Source organism: Hippopotamus amphibius, chromosome 10 (assembly GCF_030028045.1).
Source record: "Hippopotamus amphibius kiboko isolate mHipAmp2 chromosome 10, mHipAmp2.hap2, whole genome shotgun sequence".
NCBI lineage: Eukaryota > Metazoa > Chordata > Mammalia > Artiodactyla > Hippopotamidae > Hippopotamus > Hippopotamus amphibius.
This window is the reverse complement of record NC_080195.1, coordinates 17,409,797-17,433,013: the sequence shown is the minus strand read 5'-3', so window position 1 is coordinate 17,433,013 and position 23,217 is coordinate 17,409,797. Positions and strand designations below refer to the sequence as shown.

The following is a 23,217-nucleotide window of genomic DNA, read 5'->3' as shown; positions in this document are numbered from 1 at the left end:
TTCAGTTTGCTAGTATTTTATTGCAAATTTTTACCTCTATATTCATCAGGAATATTGGTCTGTAGTTTTCTTTTTTTGGTAGTGTCCTTTCCCAGCTTTGATATCAGGGTGAGGCTGGCCTCATGAGTTTTGGAAGTGTTCCCTCCTCTTCAATTTTTTGGGAAGGATTGGTGTTAATTTTTCTTTAGATACCTTATAAAATTCAGCAGTTGAAGCCCTCTGGTCTTGGGCTTTTCCTCAGTGGGAAACTTTTGATTACTGATTGTCTCTTTACTAGTAATTGGTCTATTCAGACTTTCTGTTTTGTCCTGATTCAGTCTTGATAGTATGTTTCTAAGAATTTTGCATTTCTTCTAGGTTGTCCAGTTTATTGGTATATAGTTATTCACAGTAGCCTCTCGTGATTCTTTATTTCTGTGCTATCAGTTGTCTCCTTTTTCATTTACAATTTTGTTGATTTGAATCCTTTCTTTTTTCCTTGGTTTATCTTTTCAAAGAAACAACTCTTAGTTTGGTAGATCTTATCTATTGTTTTCCTATTTTCTATTTAATTTATTTCTGCTCTAATCTTTGCTATTCTGCTAACTTTAGGTTCAATTCTTCTTTTTCTAGTTCCTTAAGGCAAAGAGTTAGGATGTTTATATGGCATCTTTCTTGCTTCTTAATATAAGCATTTATGCTGTGACCTTCCCTCTTAGAACTGATTTTGATGCATTCCATAAGTTTTGTTATGTTGTATCTCCATTTTCATTAGTCTCAAGATACTCTTTATATGGCCTTTAATTTCTTCTTTGAGCCATTGGTTGTTTGAGTTTTAATTCCACGTGTTTGTGAATTTTCCAATTTTCCTCTTGTTATTGATTTCTAGTTCCATTGTGGTCAAAGAAGATACCTTGTATGATTTCAGTCTTCTTGAATTTGCAAGCTTGTTTTGTGTCCTAACATATGGTATATGCTAGAAAATGTGCATGTGCACTTGAGAAGAATGTGTATTCTGCTGCTGCTGAACATAATGTTCTGTATACATCTGTTAGTACATTTGGTATATAGTGTGGTTCAAATTTGCTGTTTCCTTATGGATTCTCTCTCTGGATGATCTATGCATTGTCTAAAGTGGGGTATTAAAGTCCCCAACCATTATTTTATTGCTTTTACTTCTCCTTTTACCTCTGCTAGTGTTTGCTTTATGTATTTAGGTGGTCTATTTTTGGGGCGAGGCATCTGTTTGAGCATGGTGGGGGAGGGGAGGAGCACTGGCTGAGATAGCTGGGTAGGACTGCTGGCTTGGTTCCCCACCCACCCAAGTGAGACTGTAGGATGGACTTTGTGGTTGTCTGGATTCTGTGGTGTTACTAGACATTTGGGACTGGATGCTGTACTCAGCATTAGGTGGGGCTATGAAATGAGCTTCCCTGCCCTGGTGGGGCAGCAGGATGGGACGGAGCCTACAGAGCTCATTGGGGACCTGAATCAGGCAGGAGTGTGCACTGAAGGTGGAGGCCATGAGTTTTGCTCTGCAGACATGGAAGGCCACAGACTGTGCTCTCATGTTCAACTGCCTCGGTGGACTGGGCTGTTGGGTGGATTACGCAGCTTCCCCCGCGTTCTGGTAAAGTTCCCTGGACAGGCGAGCTGATGGCTGTTTTCAGCAATAAGGGGGGCTACAGATTAGTTTCCCTGCTCAGGGGAGAAGCCGCTTGAAGGTTACTCATGCTCTTTGTTTCCTCAAGTCAACCTGTACCCCAGGCTCCCTGGACAAACAGGGCCACTGGCCTTGCTCTCAGGGCAGTTAGCTCTGCCCACCCTTCCTGTCAGGTGGGGCTGGGGGCCACACTCCGCAGTGGGTGGGGCTACGTCTCTGGCTCCTGCCTGGGAAGAACTGAGAAGGCCCGTTTCAGGCAACTCCCAGATGTTCCTTAACAGGCTTTCTGGTCAGGAAGGGCCAGGAGCCACAGTCTGCAGCAGGTGGGGCCATGGCTCAGCTCTTCGGTGTGAGCAGAGCAGACTCCAGCACCAGCAGAACTTGTCCTTGGGAGCCGGAGCTAGGCAGAGCTGCACCCTGCTGATTCCCTGGTCAGACTGCGTCACCAACCTGACTCTGCAGATGAACAAGATGGCTGGTTGAGATGACTGTGTGGGCTCTGCAGGTAGAATGTTGATTAAATCATATTAACCAGTGACACAGTTTCTAAAGTGACAAATGACAAAACTTAGCCCGCTGGTTAAACAGACCTAACAACCAATTTCTCTGCTTACTGAGATTTTCCCTCATTGAAATTGTACCCTATTACTTTATACAGTTATACTTCAGGGATCAGGCTGGTGGTTGACCCACTCTGTCTTCGTAATGTAGTCTCTGGAATAGTAATAAAAGCTTATATGATCTGAATTCATACTTAAGAACCAAAGAGTAAACATTGTTTCTACTTTATTAGGTATTAGTCTGGTGTTAGAGAAAAGTGTAAGTTTTAGCATTTTTTAAATAAGGAGAATTATGAAATTCTAGGAAAAGGCAACAAAATTATTATAATGATTCAAAATATATTATCTAAGCAAACATTAAAGTGATCATTAAATCTGAAGGATAAGCTTAAGCTTTATCAGTTACAGAAATATGTCTATTAACCAAAATGTGCTCCATTATTAGAAATACTGATAACAGAGTCAGGAAGGACGGTATCATCATATATCTTAGGAAACAAAATATGCATCTGGAAGTGAAATAAGGGGAAAGATTGAAAGATAATAAAGGAAGGAGGTCAGGGCACTTTCTGAGCACCTGCATGCTATACAAGGAAGATTGGAATTGATAACCTCAGGTAATGGTAGAGGTCATTGCTCTGTAGTAAATAAAACTTCCATAACCTAGAATGATTTTCAAAATAGGATATAGTTTTCCTTATATTTGTTCAGTAAAAGAAACAGCCACTTCCTTTTCTTTAATACCTAAAGAATACCTTTAATAACTAAAAGTTGGACTTACTTCCCTTTTCATTGCTATGTTTTGTAATTCTTGATGCCCCATACCATTTCTTGGGCTATTTTTTAATTTGAAATTGCACAGTTCCCTTATTTTTGGAAAGTGTTTCTTGTGTGTCCTTTATTTGGGAGCTCCACGGGGGATCTTCAGGCAGTGAGAAACACGGCTTCGTCGGAATCCCGGTCCTTGCCACTGTCCTCACTCGGCACACACTCCCCGCCACTGGGGGAGCGGCAGCTCAGATCCTCCACCCCAGACTCTTGGTCACTGTTGGCTGACAGATCTGGGTCTGAGCTTTTCAAATTGCCTTGGGTTAGAATCAGAGCAGAATCTTCATCGCCCCCTGAAGGGCTCCTGGACGGAAATGATTTCATATTGCCACTGTAATCCTGGGGAGTGTTGGCTGTGCTGTTGTCTGAGGTAGAAAACCCTGAGTGTTTGCTGGGTTCACTTTGCTTACTCTTCACTTTAGTTTGATTTAGCTGGACTTTCTGAATTTTTTCCAGCCTCTAAAAAAGAAACAACAGTTTCAGGGAACAATCATAAATAATGTATCATTTTTGATGTGCATGCCTTTAGTATTCATTACCTTCCAGCTGGGTATAATGTTAAGAACATGGGATTTAGAAGAGCTTGGGTTCAAAATTAGACTTTATGACTTTGGACAAAATAATCAGATTTTGTGAGGCTTGCTTTCTTCATCTCTAATGTAAGGATGGCACTGCCTTAGCACAGGTTTTCTATAAAATGCAGAAAACATAGCATAGGTAGAGCACCTGGTAATGAGCAGTCATCCTTTCTGTTACCTATAGGTTTTACGTAGTGATTTTCACCCTGTGAACTCAAAATACATTTTAAAAAAATCAGGAGTGAGGTGTTTATTATCTGATTTTTAAATTAAGATATAAGTGGCTCACCCTCTTAAAGTGTACAAATTCAGTGGTTTTTAGTATATTCACGAGGTGAATGCAACCATTCACTACTATCTAGTTCCCTAATATTTTCATCATCCCCAAAGCAAACCAAGGAAGTGAGCCAAGCCAGATGTTTGAAATGTATATGTCTAGGTAAGTGCTCACCTGGTGGGGTTGTGTTTCTTGTTACCCGCTGGCTCAAAATATAAAATGGCTATGTTACTACATTTCACACATCCCGAGTCATGAGAAGCCTTCTCAGAGCAGTAATTGTCATGAAATAAGGTGAACAAGTGTGTCTTACTTCTTCTAGGGCCTCGAGTTCTTCCTCCAGCTGCTGGGTTTCCTCCTTCACGGCCATAAGGTAATCTGTGACTGACTGTCGGGGCTGCAGTCCCTTTTCAAAGCGGTTATACATTCCACTCCAAAACCTGGAGGGGATGGCAAGAGCCTCATGAAACACCATGTCACAATCTGTACGTTCTCATTCTCAGAAGTCTCCTAAGAATCTTTCAAAACACAGTCCTAATAATAACCAAATGCAAAGTACAGGCTCAAAAAAGCCAATCACTAAAGGTAATGATTTCATGTTGTTATTTTCATTTTCTTGAATCAGTAGACTTCTTTGGGGGTGAGTAAATTCATGAAGAGGCTACTTGTATAGATGGTACTGAATTAGAAGATACATAATATATTTTTCTAAAATAGACTGAAGCAACATGTTACCATTTTCTTTTTTTTTTAATGGCTTAAGAGAATAATGTTTATATTAACATTCAGAATCTTTCAGCCACAAAGGAGTCTTTTAAATTTGAGGTTTTTAGCTTGTTTTTATCATAACCACCAAAAATTTACATTTGCAATAAATCCTCCCTTTTTTATCCTACACAGTAAAGCATACTGGAGTGTAAATGAGAATATAGGTATACCGTGCTTTACTGTGCTTTGCAGAGATTGCATTTTTTTTTTTACAGATTGAAGGTCTGTGGGCAGCCCTCTGTCAAGCAAGCCTAATAGCACAATTTTTCTAACAGCATTTCCTCATTTTGTGTCTCTGTGTCACATCTGGGTAATTCTCAGAATATTTCAAGATTTTTCATTATTTTGTTGTGATCAGTGATCTTTGTTACTCCTACTACTCACTGAAGCCTGAAATGATGGTTAGCATTTTTTAGCAGTATAGTTTTGTGGGGTTTTTTTGGCACACGGGCTTAGTTGCTCCACGGCATGTGGGATCTTCCTGGAGTAGGGATTGAACCCATGTCTTCTGCATTGGCAGGCAGTTTCTTAACCACTGCCCCACCTAGGAAGCCCCAGCAATAAAGTATTTTTAAATTAAGGTATATACATTGTTACTTTGTTTTTTAGACATACTGCTACTACACACTTTATAGACAACGTAAACTTAACTCTTATATGCACTGGGAAACTTTTAGTTTAATTGACGTAACTCGCTTTTTGCGATATTCACTCTCTCGCAGTGGCTGGGAATCAAGCCCACACTATTTCCGAATGTAAGCTGTGTCATGATCACTACCTAAACCTGCAATTCCACATTTAACATCTAAGGGGCTTGGTTCAGTCAGTTCTTCCTTCCTTCCTTCCTCCCTCTTTCATTTTTAAATAAACTGGAACTTATATTTTTAGGATATCATTGCTACAAAACATCAACTTCTAAAGAGAATTCCACATTTAAGGAAGGATGGAAGGAGAGGAGAGCAGACACTGGCAAAAAAATGCCAGATCAGATATTTAAGCATCTTCTTTTGGTGTCTCTGTGTCTAGAAAAGCCTTGAAGCTCATACACTTTAACCTCCAAATGATAGACAACACCAGTATCTAAGTTCATAACCATACCTATTAAGGTCCTACAAGTTTACATACTTGTACATGAAGTTGCATGGTGTCGTAGGGAGATTAAGGGTTCCTCGGGTCTGACTGTGATCAGCTCTAAACAGAGGATTCAAGTAGTCGGCCCGATTCTTCCACAGGTGAGCCCATAAAGAGTATGTTCTTTCTTGAATTCTGTTATAAAGATAATAAGCCTGAATCTGACTTATTTTGGTTCTTATAAATAATAGACGTGTCATATTAAAGCTGGAAAAGGGATCAAAAATTGTTATCTGAATATCAGGTGTCCTTGTTCTCTAGCAGGGAAATTAACAGTCTTTGTCTTCACTTCTTAGCAGAAGAACACTGTTAATAGGCTCGGCTGCTCTGCTCTCTGTACTGGCCTCAGCAAGATGTTTAACAACCCCCCCCCCCCCCCCCCCGAGTCTAAAATAAAACCACATGCATTTTTTTGGAATTTTTCCCCAAAAGTCAGTGGATTTTTATTATTTGCCAGATACTATTTAAATGTGTCACATATTTTCTCTCATGTAATCCTCACTGAATTCCTATGACATTTGTCCCTTTTGCTTATCTATCCTAACAAATCACAACACTGTCTAGGAACACAGGTGAGCTTAAAGGATGTACTCTGCTACTTTTAAATCATTACCATTTATCAGGCATTACAGTTAACATAAACTAGTACCTACTAGAAAAAGCCATTTTCTTTCCATTCAGACAATATAAAACTAGTGGAGTCTATTTTATTTGAACTAATCATTTCCAAAATTAAATCTGATTATATATGCCACACTCTAAATCATTTTATTTTACAAGATTTTCAAAAATGTTCTTTCATTTGCTTGCAGTTCTTCAGTCACTTTGCTGTTAAGTTTTTGACTTTATAAAAAGTCCACATGTCATCTACTTTTTCCCTCTCAATAAAAGCAATAGTTTTAATCTGAATAAGAGAGTGACCCGAGTTTCTAATTTACTTTCCCAGTTATACAGTAGTCCACCTTTATCCACGGGATATATGTTCCATGACCCCCAATGGCTGCCTGTGGATAGTACTGAACCCTATATATACTGTGTTTTCCTATACATACATACATAACCTATGATAAAGTTTCATTTATAAGTTAGGCACAATAAGAGAATATCCGAATTGCCAGCATCATACTCTTCTTGAACTTTGGGGCCATTATTAAGTAGAATAGGGTGTACTTGAACACCAGCACTGTGTTAACCTCGACCATCAATCAGATAACTGAGGCAGCTACTAAGTAAGTAACAGGCAGTCCCAGGCAGGACAGAGAGAGGCGGCACAAGATTTCATCGTGCTACTCAGAACGGCCCACAATTTAAAACTATAAGTTTTAAATTGCACGATGAAATCTTGTGCTGCCTGTCTCGAATCACAGTTGACCTTGGATAACTGTAATTGTGGAAAGTGAAACCACAGATAAGGAGGCAGTTCTCATCATGTACTTGGCAGTTCTCATCATGAGAGTATATCTACCAAAGATGTCTAACTTTTTCCTTTGAAATGCAAAAACCAGTTTCTCTGACTCCAAGAAGCTTCCTTTCCATGTCAGTCTGTGAAGTCTACCTACCTGTCTGTGGACATTAGGCAGAAACTGGAAAAACTGGACTTGTACCTATCTTTGTCAGCTAATGGTATTAAACCATTAAAGTGATGTCAGGAAAAAGAAAATAACTTTGTCAGTATAGATGTGTGGCTAAAACAGTCTTCAAAATTGTGAAAGGCCATCTGAAATTCTCAGTCACAAAACCTTTAGATAAAAAAATTAAACGCCAAAACACTTACTTGAGTTCTTGTCTCTCCTTCTGGCTGTTACATAGGAAGTTTCCAAACTGGCAGGAATAGATGTGATGTTGAATATGAATTAAAAACCTCTCATTGAACTCAAAGGCACAGGGAAATTGTTCCATTAACTGCCAGACGCACTCAATGAACTGGTCAATAACTGGAGAGATTTCTTTGGGATCACCATCTAGGTTGCCGTATCTGTAAGACAAAGCATTAGAGACTTCATGGCACGGGTTTTTGTGGGCTTTTCTTGTTTTGTTTTTTCTGATTAGAAAGCTATAAATGCAAAAACTCATCTATAAATGCAAAAACTCATAAAAGCAACCCTAGTTCCTAAACATCTTATATCATACACCTGGAATGCAGAAGAAGTGGAAAAACATAACTTTTAAAACTAATTTTAAGAGAAACTTTGTAGTGAAGATCTGGGCAGAGAAGGAACGTATTCATGTTGTAATTACAAAAGCAGAGTGTTAGTGCTGGAGATAAAATTTGAGTCTTTTCATGGAAGAAGCAATCTTTCATTCAAATTTTAAAAGTACATCAGAACTTTTGAAATAAATCTTCCACATTAATTAGTGACCAGTGGGAGTGTCGGAAGAAATGCCTAAGTAACTTCAGCATTTTTCATTTTTGAATGGTTTTGTTGGGAAGAAACGAGGAAGAAAGCTTGGAAAAATTGTGGTTTGCCAAGTTTCTGGACCAGTGTTAAAACTTGTCAGTAATTTATTTCCACATGACCACAGATTCCCATATACCTTTATATCTCTCATATCATTGTTTTCAGGAGTACATCAGAATCTCCTCCCTCATGCTTGTATTGACTTTTAAACGAAGACTGCCTAGTCCTTTACACTATTTGTGAATATTAGAATCCAAAAGGGTGATCTGGGTGCCATCAAATACAGAATAACAATATAGAACCTCATCTTCCCAGACACGGATAATCAACTTGAGCAGAAATGAGCAAGGATCAGTTTAGTAGTTTTTCCAAGGATGGAAACATTAGAAACTGCCTGGACACCCTTCAAAAGGTTTAGTCCCACTCACCTTTGGTAGCTTTAAAAAGGGGTTGCCCAATATGTTCTTTCCTCACAAGACACATATTTACCAGCCACTTTCACATTCTTTCTGCCACAGATCAGAGATCCTAAGTGCCTAGCAGACAGTCAGTGGAACCCCCAAAACTGAAAATAACAGTTGATCTTACGGTTACTTAATTGTTTGGGGGCTTTAATTTTCTCATTTGTAAAATCGAGTCCTTGTGCTTTCCTGGAAGAATAATTAATTATAAAAATAGAATTCCAGAAAACTACACAATAAACACTCAACTAATGCTAAATACATAACACTACAAAAAATAAAAATGGGCAGCTCCATAAATTCAGAATTTATTTTAGGAAAACATTCAAACAATCAAAATCTAAATTATTATCAGCATGCTGCCTAAATTTAAACTTTAGCCCCAAAAGACGAGACCATACCAGTTACAACACGTTACATTGAGGGATTAGACATCAGAACACCAATCAGACATTACCATCCACACTAATCAAATGTGGCCAGTAGCTTCTGTTTACTGAAAGCCCATAGGTAGGCTTGTAGGCTAGCTGGGCCAGTCACCTATATGGTTTTAAAAGCCTTGCTGTAACCCCATGGATTAGGGAGGGTCTCCTCTTTTCACAGATGGGAGACCAACACTCAGGACAGAGGCCCAAGGCCACACAGTAAATGCCACAGCCTGGATTTGAGGCTGGATCTGTTGGGCTCAAAGCCTGGGCCGCTGTCCTACACTAGCTCTCCAGAGATACCTGGGTGAGGTCTCACCTATGACATAAATGCCACAGGATGAGTCCAATTTAACTCCCCATGTGGAATATCAAAGAGAAACTGTTCCACAGGCATTTCACAATGTGCAGCTTAAATGTTTGCACTTCAAAAATGAAATAATTTAGTAAATGTGTGTGGGAAGGAAGGGAGAGCCCATCCTTTTTAGGTCAATTAATGAACAAGCTCCTCTGTCTCTTCTGGAACAATTTAACATTAGTTCTGCTCAGTAAATACCAAGAGTTCTTGAGTTAGAACTTAACTTTATGTGTGACACAACATATACAACCAAATATTAACTTTCTGAATACAATACACAAGGAAACTGAAAACAAGTCTATTTTCCCCCACTCAATGGAGAATTTCAGAAACAGATGTGTTTTTTTTTATCCTAAACATTCACCACGACGGATTTTAAAATATTTCTTACCTGTGATTAAACTTATGACCAAAGGAAATCCAGTCCTTTTCAATTAATACCTACACAAGAAAGAATGACAATATCATGGAGACAAGCAAATGAGGAAAAATAAGAGACCAGAGCCAATAATTCTGAAGGTAACCTGCAAATGAATGAGCTCTCATTATCCACCCATATAGAGATGCAAGTAGGAAAGCAAAGTTGGTCTTCCATAGGAAAAATAAATGGGGGTGGATACATGAAAATGCCACCACCCACAGAGTGCATTCAGTGAATACTGTTCACTGCTTCATGGATGCCCTCATTTCACTGTGGGGTAGGTATTACCACTCATTTGGGGAAACTGAGAGGTTAAATACTTGCCCAAGATCACGCTACTAGAAAGTGGTTGATGCCACCTCGTAAAGAAGCGCCAGAAACCACCACAGCCCATCTAGCCCAGCTCTTAACCAACAGGCGATGCTGCCTGTCTATATGATACCAAATACTAACCTTTTTACTGAAACAATTAGGAATGTTTTCCAGTGATCTTTACTATAAAAGGATTCTAGAATGATGAGGGTGTGGATTATATTAAAAGTTTCAGCTCCACTTTGGAGTTAGGGGTAACGTGAGTTTATACTCTAAAATTATCTGGATTTAAAATCTTTTAATCAAATAATTTAGGATAACACCATCAATATCACCAATGCTCTAAAACAGCGAGAGCTTTGCCCTTTAAAAAAAGAAAAAAAGGGTTGGTTGAAGTTTGGCCTTGACAACTCTTAAAGGGGAGGAATCAAAAAGAGCTAATGGTGGTGAAGGAGAGAGGCCCCTGGTGGTGTGTGACTCAGACCCTCCACTCTCCAGGTGTAAATGAAGGGCTCCAGCCCCTAACCTCAGTCCAGGGGAGGGGTCTGAAGCAGGAGTGCCACTCTGAAGTCTCAGTGCTGTCACAGGTAACAGGAAGTTCTCAGACACTTTCAAAAAAAGCAAAGGCCCAAGAGTGGAAACCTGCCACTTCACTCTTGTCCCCAGAGTGTCAGCTGATAGCCCTCGATAAAGGAGACCTGGCAGTAGAGCCATCCCATCAGGCTTCCTGGGTCGGCATCTATCCCAAGCATGGATTCAGGATCCTCGGAAGCACTTTCTACCAAATCATGGTTCAAGAGGCAGGAACCAGGTAATCTCCCAGCCACTAGGAAGTCCCTGCAGTCATTTTAAGAAAATGGTTCCAGCTTAGCCAAAGCTTCACGCTTCCAGGCAACTATACAAGTATTCTGCAGTTGGAAGCAACATGTCAAGTTTGCATCTAAAAGGTGCAAAATTCAGGAGAGGATGTACCCATAATTTCAGCAAAGAACACAAAAACTGAATTTTCAATATTCTTATCCAGAGTTGTAAAGGACTATTTACAATATAAAGGCAGTAAGTGAAAACACTTTTTCCTATAGAAAGTTTTTTCTCCAAATATGTTTTCTGGAAAGTGTTTTCTGTTTTATAGTCATATGCTACCTCAAACTTGAATATATCAAACTTGAAATACATTTACACAAATGATGTATGAAACTATTTTACAAACTGCTGAATATATATTTTATATCTGCCCCCACATTCACCTTTAACAGCATTGATTTGAATTAGTTGCAGAATCCCAGAAATTCACCCTCTTATTCCAAGCCTATTTTATCTTTTCCCCATTAAGTAATCATGCTGATCTACTGTGAGAAATATACTGTTAATGAGAAGGGAAAAAAGTTGCCAGCAGTTGTCAGAAGAGAGGTCCATGCTGCCCAGGCACTGCGTGCTTGGGACAGTGGCCCAGCGGCTGCACTCACCATGAAGCCCTTCAGAGTCCGGTAGTGAGGGTCCAGCAGGAGACTGGCCACCGAGCACACCTGAGCGGTCCTGTCCCAGCCATCAGAACAGTGAACAAGCACACTTGCCCCCTCCTCTGAAACTGCCTGAAAGACAGGATTGGCAGAGTCACAAAGGATGGCTATAAACAGGAAAAACAAGAATTGTTTGGTTTTATACTCATAGAAAGAAAAAAAAAAGATTTACAGGCAAAAAGCAATACCAAAAACCTGTTCCTTCATTTACTGAGTGTTCATGCCCACCACCCCCCCCCCTCCATGCCCACGCCCTTCTAGTTAGGGTGGAGCCAAGGAGCCGTTTGGCGCTGGTGACCGAAGCCTTACTTCCCTTCCCTTATATCCAGAAGCCACAAGCCCGGCTTCCGTACTACATACTAGCAGGCTTCCTGTGTGAACGTCTTCCTAGCCCACCTTCAACCCTCTCTCCTCCCCCACTGGGTTTCCACCTGAAGCCTTTCCAATTGAAATTCTGGAGCTGCTGCTGGCCAGAATCATTTCCAAAAAGAAAAGGACAAAAATTATAAACTGTAAAACTATGAAGCTAGAGATAAAAGGGTAAGAGCCAAGTAAAAGTGCCAGACACTGAATAAATATTTGTTAAATAAATGAATTATCTAATAAAGGGGAGTATCTAATAAAAGATATAGTTGTCTTTAGGTATAAATCTGAGGGGGATTTATTTAAAAAACACACACACACTGAACAACAAAATAGACCATGCGTTCAGAAATGGCTTATGTGAAAGTTGCAGCAAAGTATTCCTCTGGCAGAACAGACTCCACCTGCCTGGTTCAGGAACGTGACTTTTGCTTATGCCATCACCACAAAGGGGAAGCTGTTCGCTAAGATGGAAGCCTCACACCTCGGTCACTCAAGTGACTCACATTTGGATGCACTCTCCTATAGAAAATTCTTTCCTCCACTCAGGACCAAGTCTAAGTGAAGAGAGACTATTCCAAAAGTATTTTATTATCACTTGATCGCCTTGATGATATACTATCAACTGAACACCATCCTCTTTCACAAAATCCCACCTTCAGAGGGCAAACTTCGTGGAGGTCTGCAAAGCCAGCTCCCCATTCAGTATCGCCCAGCTCGTGGGAGGGAACGAGATCTCCATTCCAAAATCAGAGTACACTGGCTGCCCTGCCCCATATTCTGTGTTCTATGCAGTCGCATACCTTTGCAATGAAGATTCCTGCATCCATGATGGCCTTAATGTGCTTCAACCAGCCAGAGTTCTCCAGTCCCCACAGAAAATCACTCATGGAGGGAGATTTAAGTTCACACACTGTAAGATAAATTGTGTTATAGAAACAAAATACAGAAAATCTCTCATTTTACATGTGACCACATTTGCAGGTAGTTCGTTAATGATTCCTTCACTGTAGTATCTTCTGGAAGACTTGAGTCAAGATGAATGACCAAGCTTACTAAACCTCATTCTGCTGAACCAGTTCTAAGTAAGGCTTTTCTATCTTCTTTAATCACAGGGGACACTACATCTGTTTAGAAGTATTATATTTGTAAAGTTTAAACCCTAACATTCATGAAAATCACTGAATGTTGCCATAGTAAAAATAAGAGAAGATTTATTTATCTTCCAGCAAAGATATTCAAAATGGGTCACCAAGGAACACGAGTAAGAGTACTCTGGAGGAAAAGACTCCTATAATGAACTCCAGCACTTTCCCAATTAGAACTCCATCATCCAAGCACTTCACTTGTGGACTGCTGTAAAAACACACAACAGAACTGTCTTAAAAGTCTTAAGTGGAAATGACCCAACTCCTCCTGCCAGCAACCCTACCCAAAGGGAATACAGCATTGTCAACTTAAATATGAGACCCTGCATTTCTGAACACTTCTAGAGCATCAAGTTAAGGGTTTTCCCTTTGATAGAAAATGAAGCTAACCCAGGATTCTAATGATACCTGTATTTTACAAAACTAAGGCAAGTATGTAAACACTTCTGTAATATTATCACAAGCAATTTCATCTCGAGAGCTTATCTTTTAGTTAACATGAAGCATGAAAAAGCTTTAGGGCTCAGTGTCCTGACTATGAATCACAAATATGACATTTCAAAGTTCACGGGCTTCATACCTATAAAGTCCTGTTGAGAAATCCCATAAGTTAATCAATGACAATTAAATAATGTTCCATAGATTTTGTTTAAAGTATACTTCTTTGGGCCTTGATTTCTTCATGTTTAAAACAGGGAAGGTGTACTAAATTATATCTAAGTGCCCTTCCAACTGTAAACTCCCAGATTCAACTTTAAGTCTATGAAAGCATTGTGCATTTGCAATACATAATAACCGTTAACAAGGTTTAATTTATCAGATGCTCTTCCCTCGAATATGCCAGATAACAGAGGGTTCACTTGTATTTCCCGCAACATAAGAGCCACACACAAAAAGCACAAGTAGTCAAATTCTGAGTCATAGACACAGCAGTGATGAAGGAAATAACACTGAGATTCCCAGCAAAAGTCCCTTCGTAAGAAAACTGTATTAAGAATATGTTCAGGCAAGATTCCAAACTCTTCCTTCCAAGAGCCTGCCCTAAGCTGGAAGCCCAGCTGGAGCACTGAGTTCTCTCCAGCATCGTCCTGGTTCAGGGCACTGTCCCTTTGTCTGAGGTCACAGTGCTGCCCCTCCCAGCAGCCGTTTAGATTGTTTAAGGAAGATTAACCTCTTTCACAGTCTTCAAACATTTTTGCACATGAGCCCCTCCACTGATTATTAAAACTATGTACCCTCTCATTCACCCTGGAATAACACACCATAAAAAGACTGAAGGTGTGTCAGCCTTTTGTAAGGTGGCAAAGGGGCAGTTTGTTAGGGGAGATGGGAAAGGACAGCTGGCTCACACCAGGACCCAGGAGCATCTCTAAGGCAGGCAGCACAGTTTCAGGAAGGAGCACGTGGCAAGAAGTCGGTGCCAAAAAGCAATCCTGGGAAAATCTTCCCCGTGACCTCGGGGTGTATGTACACAGTGTGAAGACTGACACTGAATCTGCTGCAACTGAAAAATGCCAGCCCTAGTGAGAAACTGAGCCAGGCGTGGATCTGTCCTTGGGAGTGAGGGTGGGGGACAGGCAGGGGGATGAACCGCCCGCCGCAAAGCCTGGGCCTTCCACTCGGTGCACGCGGCACAAGCCCCGCACCCTCTGTGCTGCGGGCCCTCCTGTGGGTGCCTGCTGTTTGGTCTTTCTGTCCAACCCTGGCCACGACCCAGACTGTTCAACTTAATCCTAAAATATGCCCATTCCGGAGTCTCAGGACCCAGTGAGTCCTGTAAATCTTCCACAGATAACACTGACTTGCAAACAGGGTTTTCTGTGGGTTTTTTTTTTTTTTTTTTTTTTGGTATTTTTCCCACTAAACCAGCCCAACTTTCTGGTTGTTACGACAGGGCTCAGGGCTCGCTGACGTCCTCCCTTCATTTCGGAGAGATATCTTGGCATCCAAACGCCGAAGCTCAGTCCAAGAACAAATGATCCCTTTGCCTTCTCTTCCCACCAGGTGTGGAAATGACGGCAAGTTTAAAAATAAAGACACCAGGCTATCCAGCTAACCAGGTGGTGGCCTGTGCCAACGGCAAGAAGGGACCAGCCAGCTCACAGGACAAGGCCCTAAAAGGTGCTGCGGGAGAGGATGCTGGGGCCGCCCTCTTCACCGAGCTCACGGCTCAGGGGACCAGCGGCTGCATGTCTCCCAGCTCAGCTCCTTTCCTTCCACACTGAGGGCGGCTCCTCGTTTAACACATCTGCTTTCAGGAACATTAAAACTGGGTACGTTCAGTAAAAGAGCCGCCCCAGCGTTCACTCAAGGTAACCGCTGAGAGGGTGCTTCCCCCCAGATGCTGCGTGGCGGCTGTTAAGAGCAATCAGCCCACAGGTGACTAATACACATGGACAGATGGGGGTACTACACATGAGACTCCAACAATTAGCGCCTGGACTTTTAAATATAAAACTGGTGGGTTTGTTTGGATAAACTCAGGATAAGGCAGAAATACTGATTGGTTCACCCTTGTTGCCAAACCCAAACCAATATTTACAAACTATTTCGCTGAACAAAGTTCATTTCAGCTGACCTCAGAGGCGTCAGCCGGAGATCACAGAGAACCAGGCTTACTAACCGGGAGTTTAATGCCCAGGTCTATGGACATTGTTTTTACATAACAGGGCAACTATATCCCACAAACATATAAAAACAACACTTAAAAAAGAAAAGATAATTATGGCACCTGAGGGAATAAGAGATTTATTTGGAAGGAAATTAACCTCCACTGATCTTCCGTCCTTAGCTGTTTCTTACACCAAGCTCATTTCTCCCTGCACAGTGGCTGGGTGGGGAATCAGTGAGAGTGCAAAGTCCCCACCTGAACCTGTGGGAGGGCTCTTTCTTGTCTCTAAGATCCAAACTTGGAAGGTACACGGCCCTCCCTCCCTTACCAGTCAGGTACACACCTGAGCTCTCCTAATGTTTAGTTTGTTACTTCCCTATTTTGGAGTCACAAAGCCAAGCCCAGTGACACGGTCTTCAAAGAACTAGCAAAATGACAGTAATCTCCCTTGACTGAACATCCCAGCAGGTGAAACCATTCAAAGAGGACTTAATTACAACCTGTACAACGGAAGTGTTTGGTAAAGCCTTTGAAGTCTCTCTCTTTCACTCAGAGCCCACCGCGGTGTCACAGAATAAGCCCTGCAGTGATGCGTATTCAGTTGATAAATGTCAGTGCTGCTCTCCTCCCCACCCATGCCAACCGACATGCACCCTCTTTACAGAGGCCTTTACGTTAATTGGAGAGATGTGTACATTAGCTTCTCTACTAGACACCAGTAAGATTCCAGCTTTGTTTACGATGCTGTTTTCTGGAATCTCCACACAATTAACAATGCCATGAAAGCCATTTTTGAGTAGCCTTGTCCTCCTTTAAAGAATCTGATGATAATATCAAATCACAAGGTGTGATCCAGCCTAAATTCTGGACACAGGGGCTAGCCCTGCTTGCGTGAGCAGTGTAGATAACTGTATGTGCAAACACACATGCATGAGTATGTGCTTGTGTCGAGCTACTAATAAACATGTATGTGTGTGCAAACACGTGTACACACACACACACACATTCCAGGAATACTAATTACCATCGACCTGAAGAAAATCAAGCAGCTGGTTCACAAAAGAATGCCCTATTAGCATTTATCGGCTTTGCATAGGAATTTTGTGTCTAAAGACAATCTGCAGCACATAAATTTTTAAAAAATATGCCTGTTTATGTTTCACATGTACCATATATAAGGCCTGGGACTTGGTCATTTTCTCTCAATGAACAGGAACTCAACAGAAGGTAGGGCTTAAGCAACGAGCAAGTCTCAAGAGGAAACTAAGGCACACGGAAATAGAGAAGTCTAGTGTGGGAGAAGGAAGAGGCGTTGAGAGCCGGGGAAGTCGGGGTGGATGTAAGATATGAGTGGAAGGTGCTGGAGAGATGGCTGCGAATCATGTGAGATTAAGATGTTGGCAGCAAATAACAGAAGTGTTGAAATAAGCAGCACATGTAGCCAGGGATGTAACGCGTGGAGAATCTTCCATGCTCATCATGCCAGCTGAGCAAAGCTGCCAGGACCAACTGGCCCTTCGAATCGGAAGCCACGCTGTCACTGGCGAGCAGATGCTAAACTACCCAATCCCAACTGCAGCTTTATGGAAAAACTGCTCGCCTTGTGGCTAATGTGAGTCACGTCTTATCTTTAGTTTTATGGGAGACACTTTCTTCTATACGTGCTCCTTTTACAAATGTCCTAGTTATCCAAAAACTAGCTGTCATGGTTAACAAAATAGAAAGAGTAATTCTGAGGGTGAAAATTCTTAAATTAATCTTTGAATTGTCCCGGGGAACATCAAGATAAAGCATAAATAAGAAAAAATAGCCATTCTTCTCTCATTAAATCTGTTTTCTCACGTCCTCACCTTTGCTAGAGATGAAGTCTTTGGCTTTGACATCGATGTAAACATTCAACCACCTGACCTACCCAGGGACAGCCCTCAGGGAGATCACTTATGAGCAAGCACCATCTTCTCCTCCCACCATGATTTTTGCCCTACATCAAAATCAGTAACGTCACTTTGTATTAATAAATGAAGCATTTTTCTTTGCAATGCCCAGCATACAGAAAACTCTCAGTGACTGTTTGATGTACAGATGAGTATCTGAGATAACTCTGTAGCTCCTAGTGATTAAGCACTTACTATAAACACATCTTGTGCCTGGTCCTCGACATCCCTTACCTACCATACAGGGTATACTCACTCCCAATTTTCAGATTGGCAAGTGTGGCTTAAAGAGGTTTAATAAGCCATCCATGGTCACTCAGCCAGGAAATAACTGAGCTGGAATCCTACCCACAACACATACATCCCAAAGGCTCACGCTCTTTCCTCTGTCTCGGAGCTTAGAGTATTGGATCTAAGTCTAGATCAGGCGACACCATCCACTCTCATAGCCATGTTTTACATCCTCTTATAACACAGAGAGAGCAAGGTACACACTCCTGATGCATTTCTTTCTTCCAAGTGACCATGAATGGATAACTAGTGGAGGGTGACAGAGAGACCTGTTACTATAGCAGAACATTTATTAAAATACCTTACTGCTGGGTGGAGCTATCCAGTTCACTTTAATGGGAAAGTGGGCTTTCTATGTGGAAACCCATGTCACATTGCTAAATTTTCAGAGACAATGACCAGATTTTTAGCCAGGTCTTAATAGCAGTCTCATCTTATAGGTTAGTGATCTCAGGAAATTAATACTGGGGAAAAGTCGGAAGATAGAGAACTGAAAAAAGATCAATCTTTATAGCTTTTGATTAGCTCATATCTGGTAGAACTTCATAGCAGAAATGTGTGGGCCATGTTACAGGAAATACTCACTTTGAAATGAAAAACTTAAATTTGAGTATAAAGGATTGAACTCTTCCATTTCTTCCAAGCTGAATTAGCCATCACCTCATAAAGCTATGAGGTGAGGAAGAAAGTATCAAATAAAAAGGACACTGGGACTGAGAGTTACAACCTTAACTCTGAGCAGAGAGAAATATTTCGTGGGAACCTCGGAGCTGGGTCTGTTTAGGGGTTGTTCCCTTCTAGACCTTGGTGCACGCGAGCACCTTGGCAGGGACACCAGAGCAGGGAGTCCTAGAAGCACAGTGCTCACCGCAGTGGTGCCTCCCGTGACACACTCGAGGTTCTCTGCTTTCAGTCATTCCTTCTACACCCAACAAAGATGCTGAATAATCGGGCCTCAGCATCTTCACACGGAAGCACAGGTCAGATATGATCACTGGGGCCACCAGATTTTACCACAAAACTTTCTCCATCATCACTGCCCCCAGTTCCAGGGGAAACGACAAAAGTGGTTACCACTTGTGGCCTGCTAGAAAGATTGTGATCTTTTCAATTGAATCTTACGAACAGCCCTTCACGATAGTATTGTCCAAACTGCTGAATGGGCACCGGGCCTTCGTCCACGTGCTCTGGACCTGCTCCCATCTGATTGGCCGTCAGGCTGAGGTTTGGCTCTCTGTCAAACAACTTGCTGAGAAAACACCCACCAGGCCCAGCACGGGGTTTATTAAATTATTTTCGATGAACTTGTGCTGAGAGGACACAGATCAGATCACAAGGCAAGCACTTCCATGCCTCTGAAATTATGCTTACTTACTTCACGTCTCTTGAGTAAAGAAATTAAGAAAAGTCACCCATAAGAAAGCAGGGGACCTATCAAATACCTGCCTAGCTGCCCATTAATTTATCCATTTTACGCAGTACTTATTTCAAACTACAGTACTGCTTCCCAAGAAAAAGCATAATGTACCTTACACTGGAAAAGCACTTTGTAGTTTGCGGGGAATCTTTTTTTAAAAATTTGTGAGTTAGACAGCAATGATATACTGCTTACTTTGTTTTACAAATACAGGAAAAGGAGGTTTGATCATGCTTACTCAGGCAAGAACCCAAACCCAGATCTTCCGACACTTAGGCCAGGGCACTTTCTACCCAACCCACCACCTAGAGACACTGTAAAGCCAAGTGGTTAAGAGTATGGTGTCCGGATTCATACTAATTAGGTGAAAATCCTGGTTCCACTTACTGCTGTATCTTAGAGTCTGTACCTCAACTTCCTTATCTGTAAAATGGGGATATTAAGAATAACTATAACATGCCTGCAAGGACCATTACTTGAATAAAATACATCTTAAAAAATTAAAGCAGCATCCAGTATGTAATAATCACCCCATAAATGTTACATCATCATTACCATGAGTCCTTATCCATGAGTCTGTCCCGTAAAAGAACCACAAATCAACAAGGATCACTGTAAAACAATGGAAAGTACTAGACTCAAATCTTGCTTTATAATGTGATAATGAGAAGGGGAGGTCTTTAAAAACTGTTTAATTAAAAATGTAATATACCAGACTTTGTAACTGGAGAGAGGTGCTCCTACTGGCCTTAAAGAAATAACCTGTCGTGTTGTGAACAGCTTACGTGGGGGTCCACATGGCAGAGAACTCTAGGACCTAAGGGTGACACCCAGCTGACAGCCCTCAGGGCCCTCAGTTGAATTCCACCAATAACCTAAATCAGCCTGGAAGCAGATTCTTCCCCATTCAAGTTTCCAGATGAGAACACAGTCCAGCCAGCACCTTGACTGTACTGGCTATTTTAACTTATTTAAATTTAAATATGTAAATAAATTTATTTTTTTAATTTTAAATAAAAAAAAAATAACTGAGAAGTGGTATTTTGAGGTTTTAACTTACATTTAATTACCAGAGCAAGTTGAAATGTTTTTCTATATGTTTCAACTTACTTTTTCTTTAACAAATTATCTTAGATTGAGTTGCCTAACTTCACTGAGACTCAGTTTCTTCACCTGTAAAGTGTAGATAATATTACGTACAGCACACTTATTGCTGTGAAATCAAATACAGGCAGACCTTGTTTTACTGCATTTCACGGATATTGTGTTTTTTATAGATTGAAGGTTCGTGGCAACCCTGCAGACAGCAGGTCTACTGGCACCATTTTCCCAACAGCATCTGCTCACTTCGTGTCTCTGTATCACATTTTTGTAATGCTCAAAATATTTCAAACCCTCCACCAGCAAAAAGATTACGACTCTCTGAAGGCTCAGATGATGGTTACATTTTATAAGCCAAATTTTTTAAGGTATGTACATTGCTTTTTTAGGCATAATGCTATTGCACACTGCACAGACTACAGGATAGTGTAACCAAAACTTTCACACGCACTGGGAGACCAAGACATCCGTGTGACTCGCTTTATTGCGATATTCATTTTACTGAGGTGGTCTTAGAACCAAACCTGCAATATCTTCAAGGTCTGCCTGTATGTGAATCATTTAAGTGAAAATACTGAGGAAGCCTGGCACATAGGAGGTGCTCTGTTTTTAGTTAAATGCACAAATCAATGAATAAGGGGTCCGTTTTACAGAACTACACCGTGGCCGACAATATTCATCTAAGATTCATATATAATCCAGGCATGATGAAGCTAGTGGCGGGGAGAAAGGGCAGTTTTTTGGGCAACATACAAAAGATGGAGGACGCTGACTGAAAAAGGAGGAAGGTATCACCACCATCATGTCTTTCCTATAAACACCCTGACCTTGAAGATTGGTATTTATTTACACAGAGGCAGAAGAGCGCAGCTCAACCTCAAAAGCCCGGATATGAGGCTAATTCCATGTGCCCGTCTCTCCCTCCCTCTCACTGATTTCCTCCTCCCCCCCCCAAATCAAGGATACCTTAGGAGATTTTTATTTCTACATCTGATAGCAATTTCCTCAGCCTTGGAAAGAGCCTATTCCAGGTTCTTCTACTGCCTGTTTCAACAACAATAAAAAAAGAAAATATAGGGCATCCTTTTATTATTTGAGGGAAAAACTATCATTTATATGATCGAAAGGTTCGGTTCTGTGGAAAGCACTTAATAAATCACACAATGGCTATGTAACTGAAAGGCTTCATTATTATCTCACTGGGAGGTATGAATGCCACAAAACAGTTTGGTTTAGAACTTAGAAACCAAATTTAACATGCCATCAATCAGTTCTATGAAAGGACATACACCAGATGTGAACTTGGTCCTAGATTTCAGTTTCTGATGAAATATCTTGCAGCTCTTGCTCATAGACAGGGCTATTTGGGGCCAGAATGCAAACAATATTTCATTTCTGCTATTCAGAATCTACTCTGGTAAGGTCAATAAGAGTGATAAAAGAAATTTTGAAAAAAAAATAATAATCATGAAGGAAATGCATTCTTCCTCTTCCTGCCAAGTGACCAGCAGTACCAACCTTCCAATCTCTTTGATGCCAAGACAGCTGTCTGAAGGAGAAAAAAACCTCAAAAGGTGGGTCTGATTGCACCACTTCATCAGCTGAGCCTCCACGAGTGGTTTATAATTTACTTGGTAAAAACAGATAGTCAAACATTGGTCAAGTGCCCTGAAAGGCATCCAGAAAGCTGTCCTTGCTTATTGCACTGACACAGAGCCGGAAAAGCGGTGCAGAAGAACCGTGATCGCTTATGAAATACAGGCTGCCCTCCCTCTGGAACTCGGTCAGTTTCCTGGACCTTTAGAAATAGCGAGTCAGACCAAAGGTGTGAGGGCAGAGACGTGGTTCCTCATAAGAAACCAAGTAAACGCTCATTTTAAAACAAAAGCCAGGACTTCCCTGGTGGCGCAGTGGTTAAGAATCCGCCTGCCAATGCAGGGGACACGGGTTCTATCCTTGGTCCGGGAAAATCCCACATGCCGCGGAGCAACTAAGCCCGTGTGCCACAACTACTGAACCTGTGCTCTAGAACCCTTGAGCCACAACTATTGAAGCCCGCGCACGTAGAGCCCGTGCTCCGCAACAAAAGAAGCCACCACAATGAGAACTCCGTGCACCACAATGAAGAGCAGCCCCCGCTCTCCACACCTAGAGAAAACCCACTCGCAGCAATGAAGACCCAACGCAGCCAAAAAATAAGTAAAATAATAAATAAATCTTTAAAAAAAAATCAATTATTTGAAAAAAAAATTAAAAAATAAAAGCACCAAATTGCCATGTCAAGCACCCCTGGGAGCCACCTTCCCTGTAGAAGAAGATAGATATTCTCAAAAGCTTATGAAATTACTAAATGAAAACTAGAAAGAATATATATGTTTTTAATGATGCTGATCATGACCACTCTTCATACTAAATCTAGACCACCCCTTCAACTACAGCACCAGACTGGTCCAACTTTTCAATGTCTGAAAAGCACAGCTTATAGCAGGGACAGCCACACCGCCTGTGATAATCTCCAGAAGTTTACGAAGCTCAATGCCCAGGGCATCCTCCCGTCACCTGAGACACAGCAAATTTCACACGGAGGTGAGAGGAAGATAGCTCTGGGGCCGTAATTTTTTTTTTTAAGATGCAGGAAGAGGCGTCTTCTAACCATTCAAACCCTCGATTTT

General features: G+C 41.2%; 2 protein-coding genes across 4 annotated transcripts in view; one reads left to right on the top strand and one right to left on the bottom strand.

Moving 5' to 3' along the window:
- The window catches only part of VPS37A (VPS37A subunit of ESCRT-I), a 48,746-nt gene extending 42,585 nt beyond the window's left edge, over positions 1-6,161 (top strand). For 2 of the 3 annotated variants that reach the window (XM_057697560.1, XM_057697562.1), the window contains exon 13: positions 4,208-6,161. The gene's annotated coding sequence lies outside the window, so the exon portion shown is untranslated. The remainder of the gene's footprint in view (positions 1-4,207) is intronic. The other variant, XM_057697561.1, reaches the window with a different exon arrangement.
- MTMR7 (myotubularin related protein 7) overlaps positions 2,412-23,217 on the bottom strand; it is a 56,903-nt gene continuing 36,097 nt past the window's right edge. The window contains exons 7-13 of the mRNA XM_057697559.1: positions 12,847-12,956; positions 11,627-11,752; positions 9,819-9,868; positions 7,559-7,759; positions 5,779-5,919; positions 4,199-4,325; positions 2,412-3,489 (exon numbers count right to left, since the gene is read on the bottom strand). Coding sequence (XP_057553542.1) covers positions 3,127-3,489; positions 4,199-4,325; positions 5,779-5,919; positions 7,559-7,759; positions 9,819-9,868; positions 11,627-11,752; positions 12,847-12,956 — 1,118 coding nt within the window. The 3' untranslated portion in view covers positions 2,412-3,126. The remainder of the gene's footprint in view (positions 3,490-4,198; positions 4,326-5,778; positions 5,920-7,558; positions 7,760-9,818; positions 9,869-11,626; positions 11,753-12,846; positions 12,957-23,217) is intronic.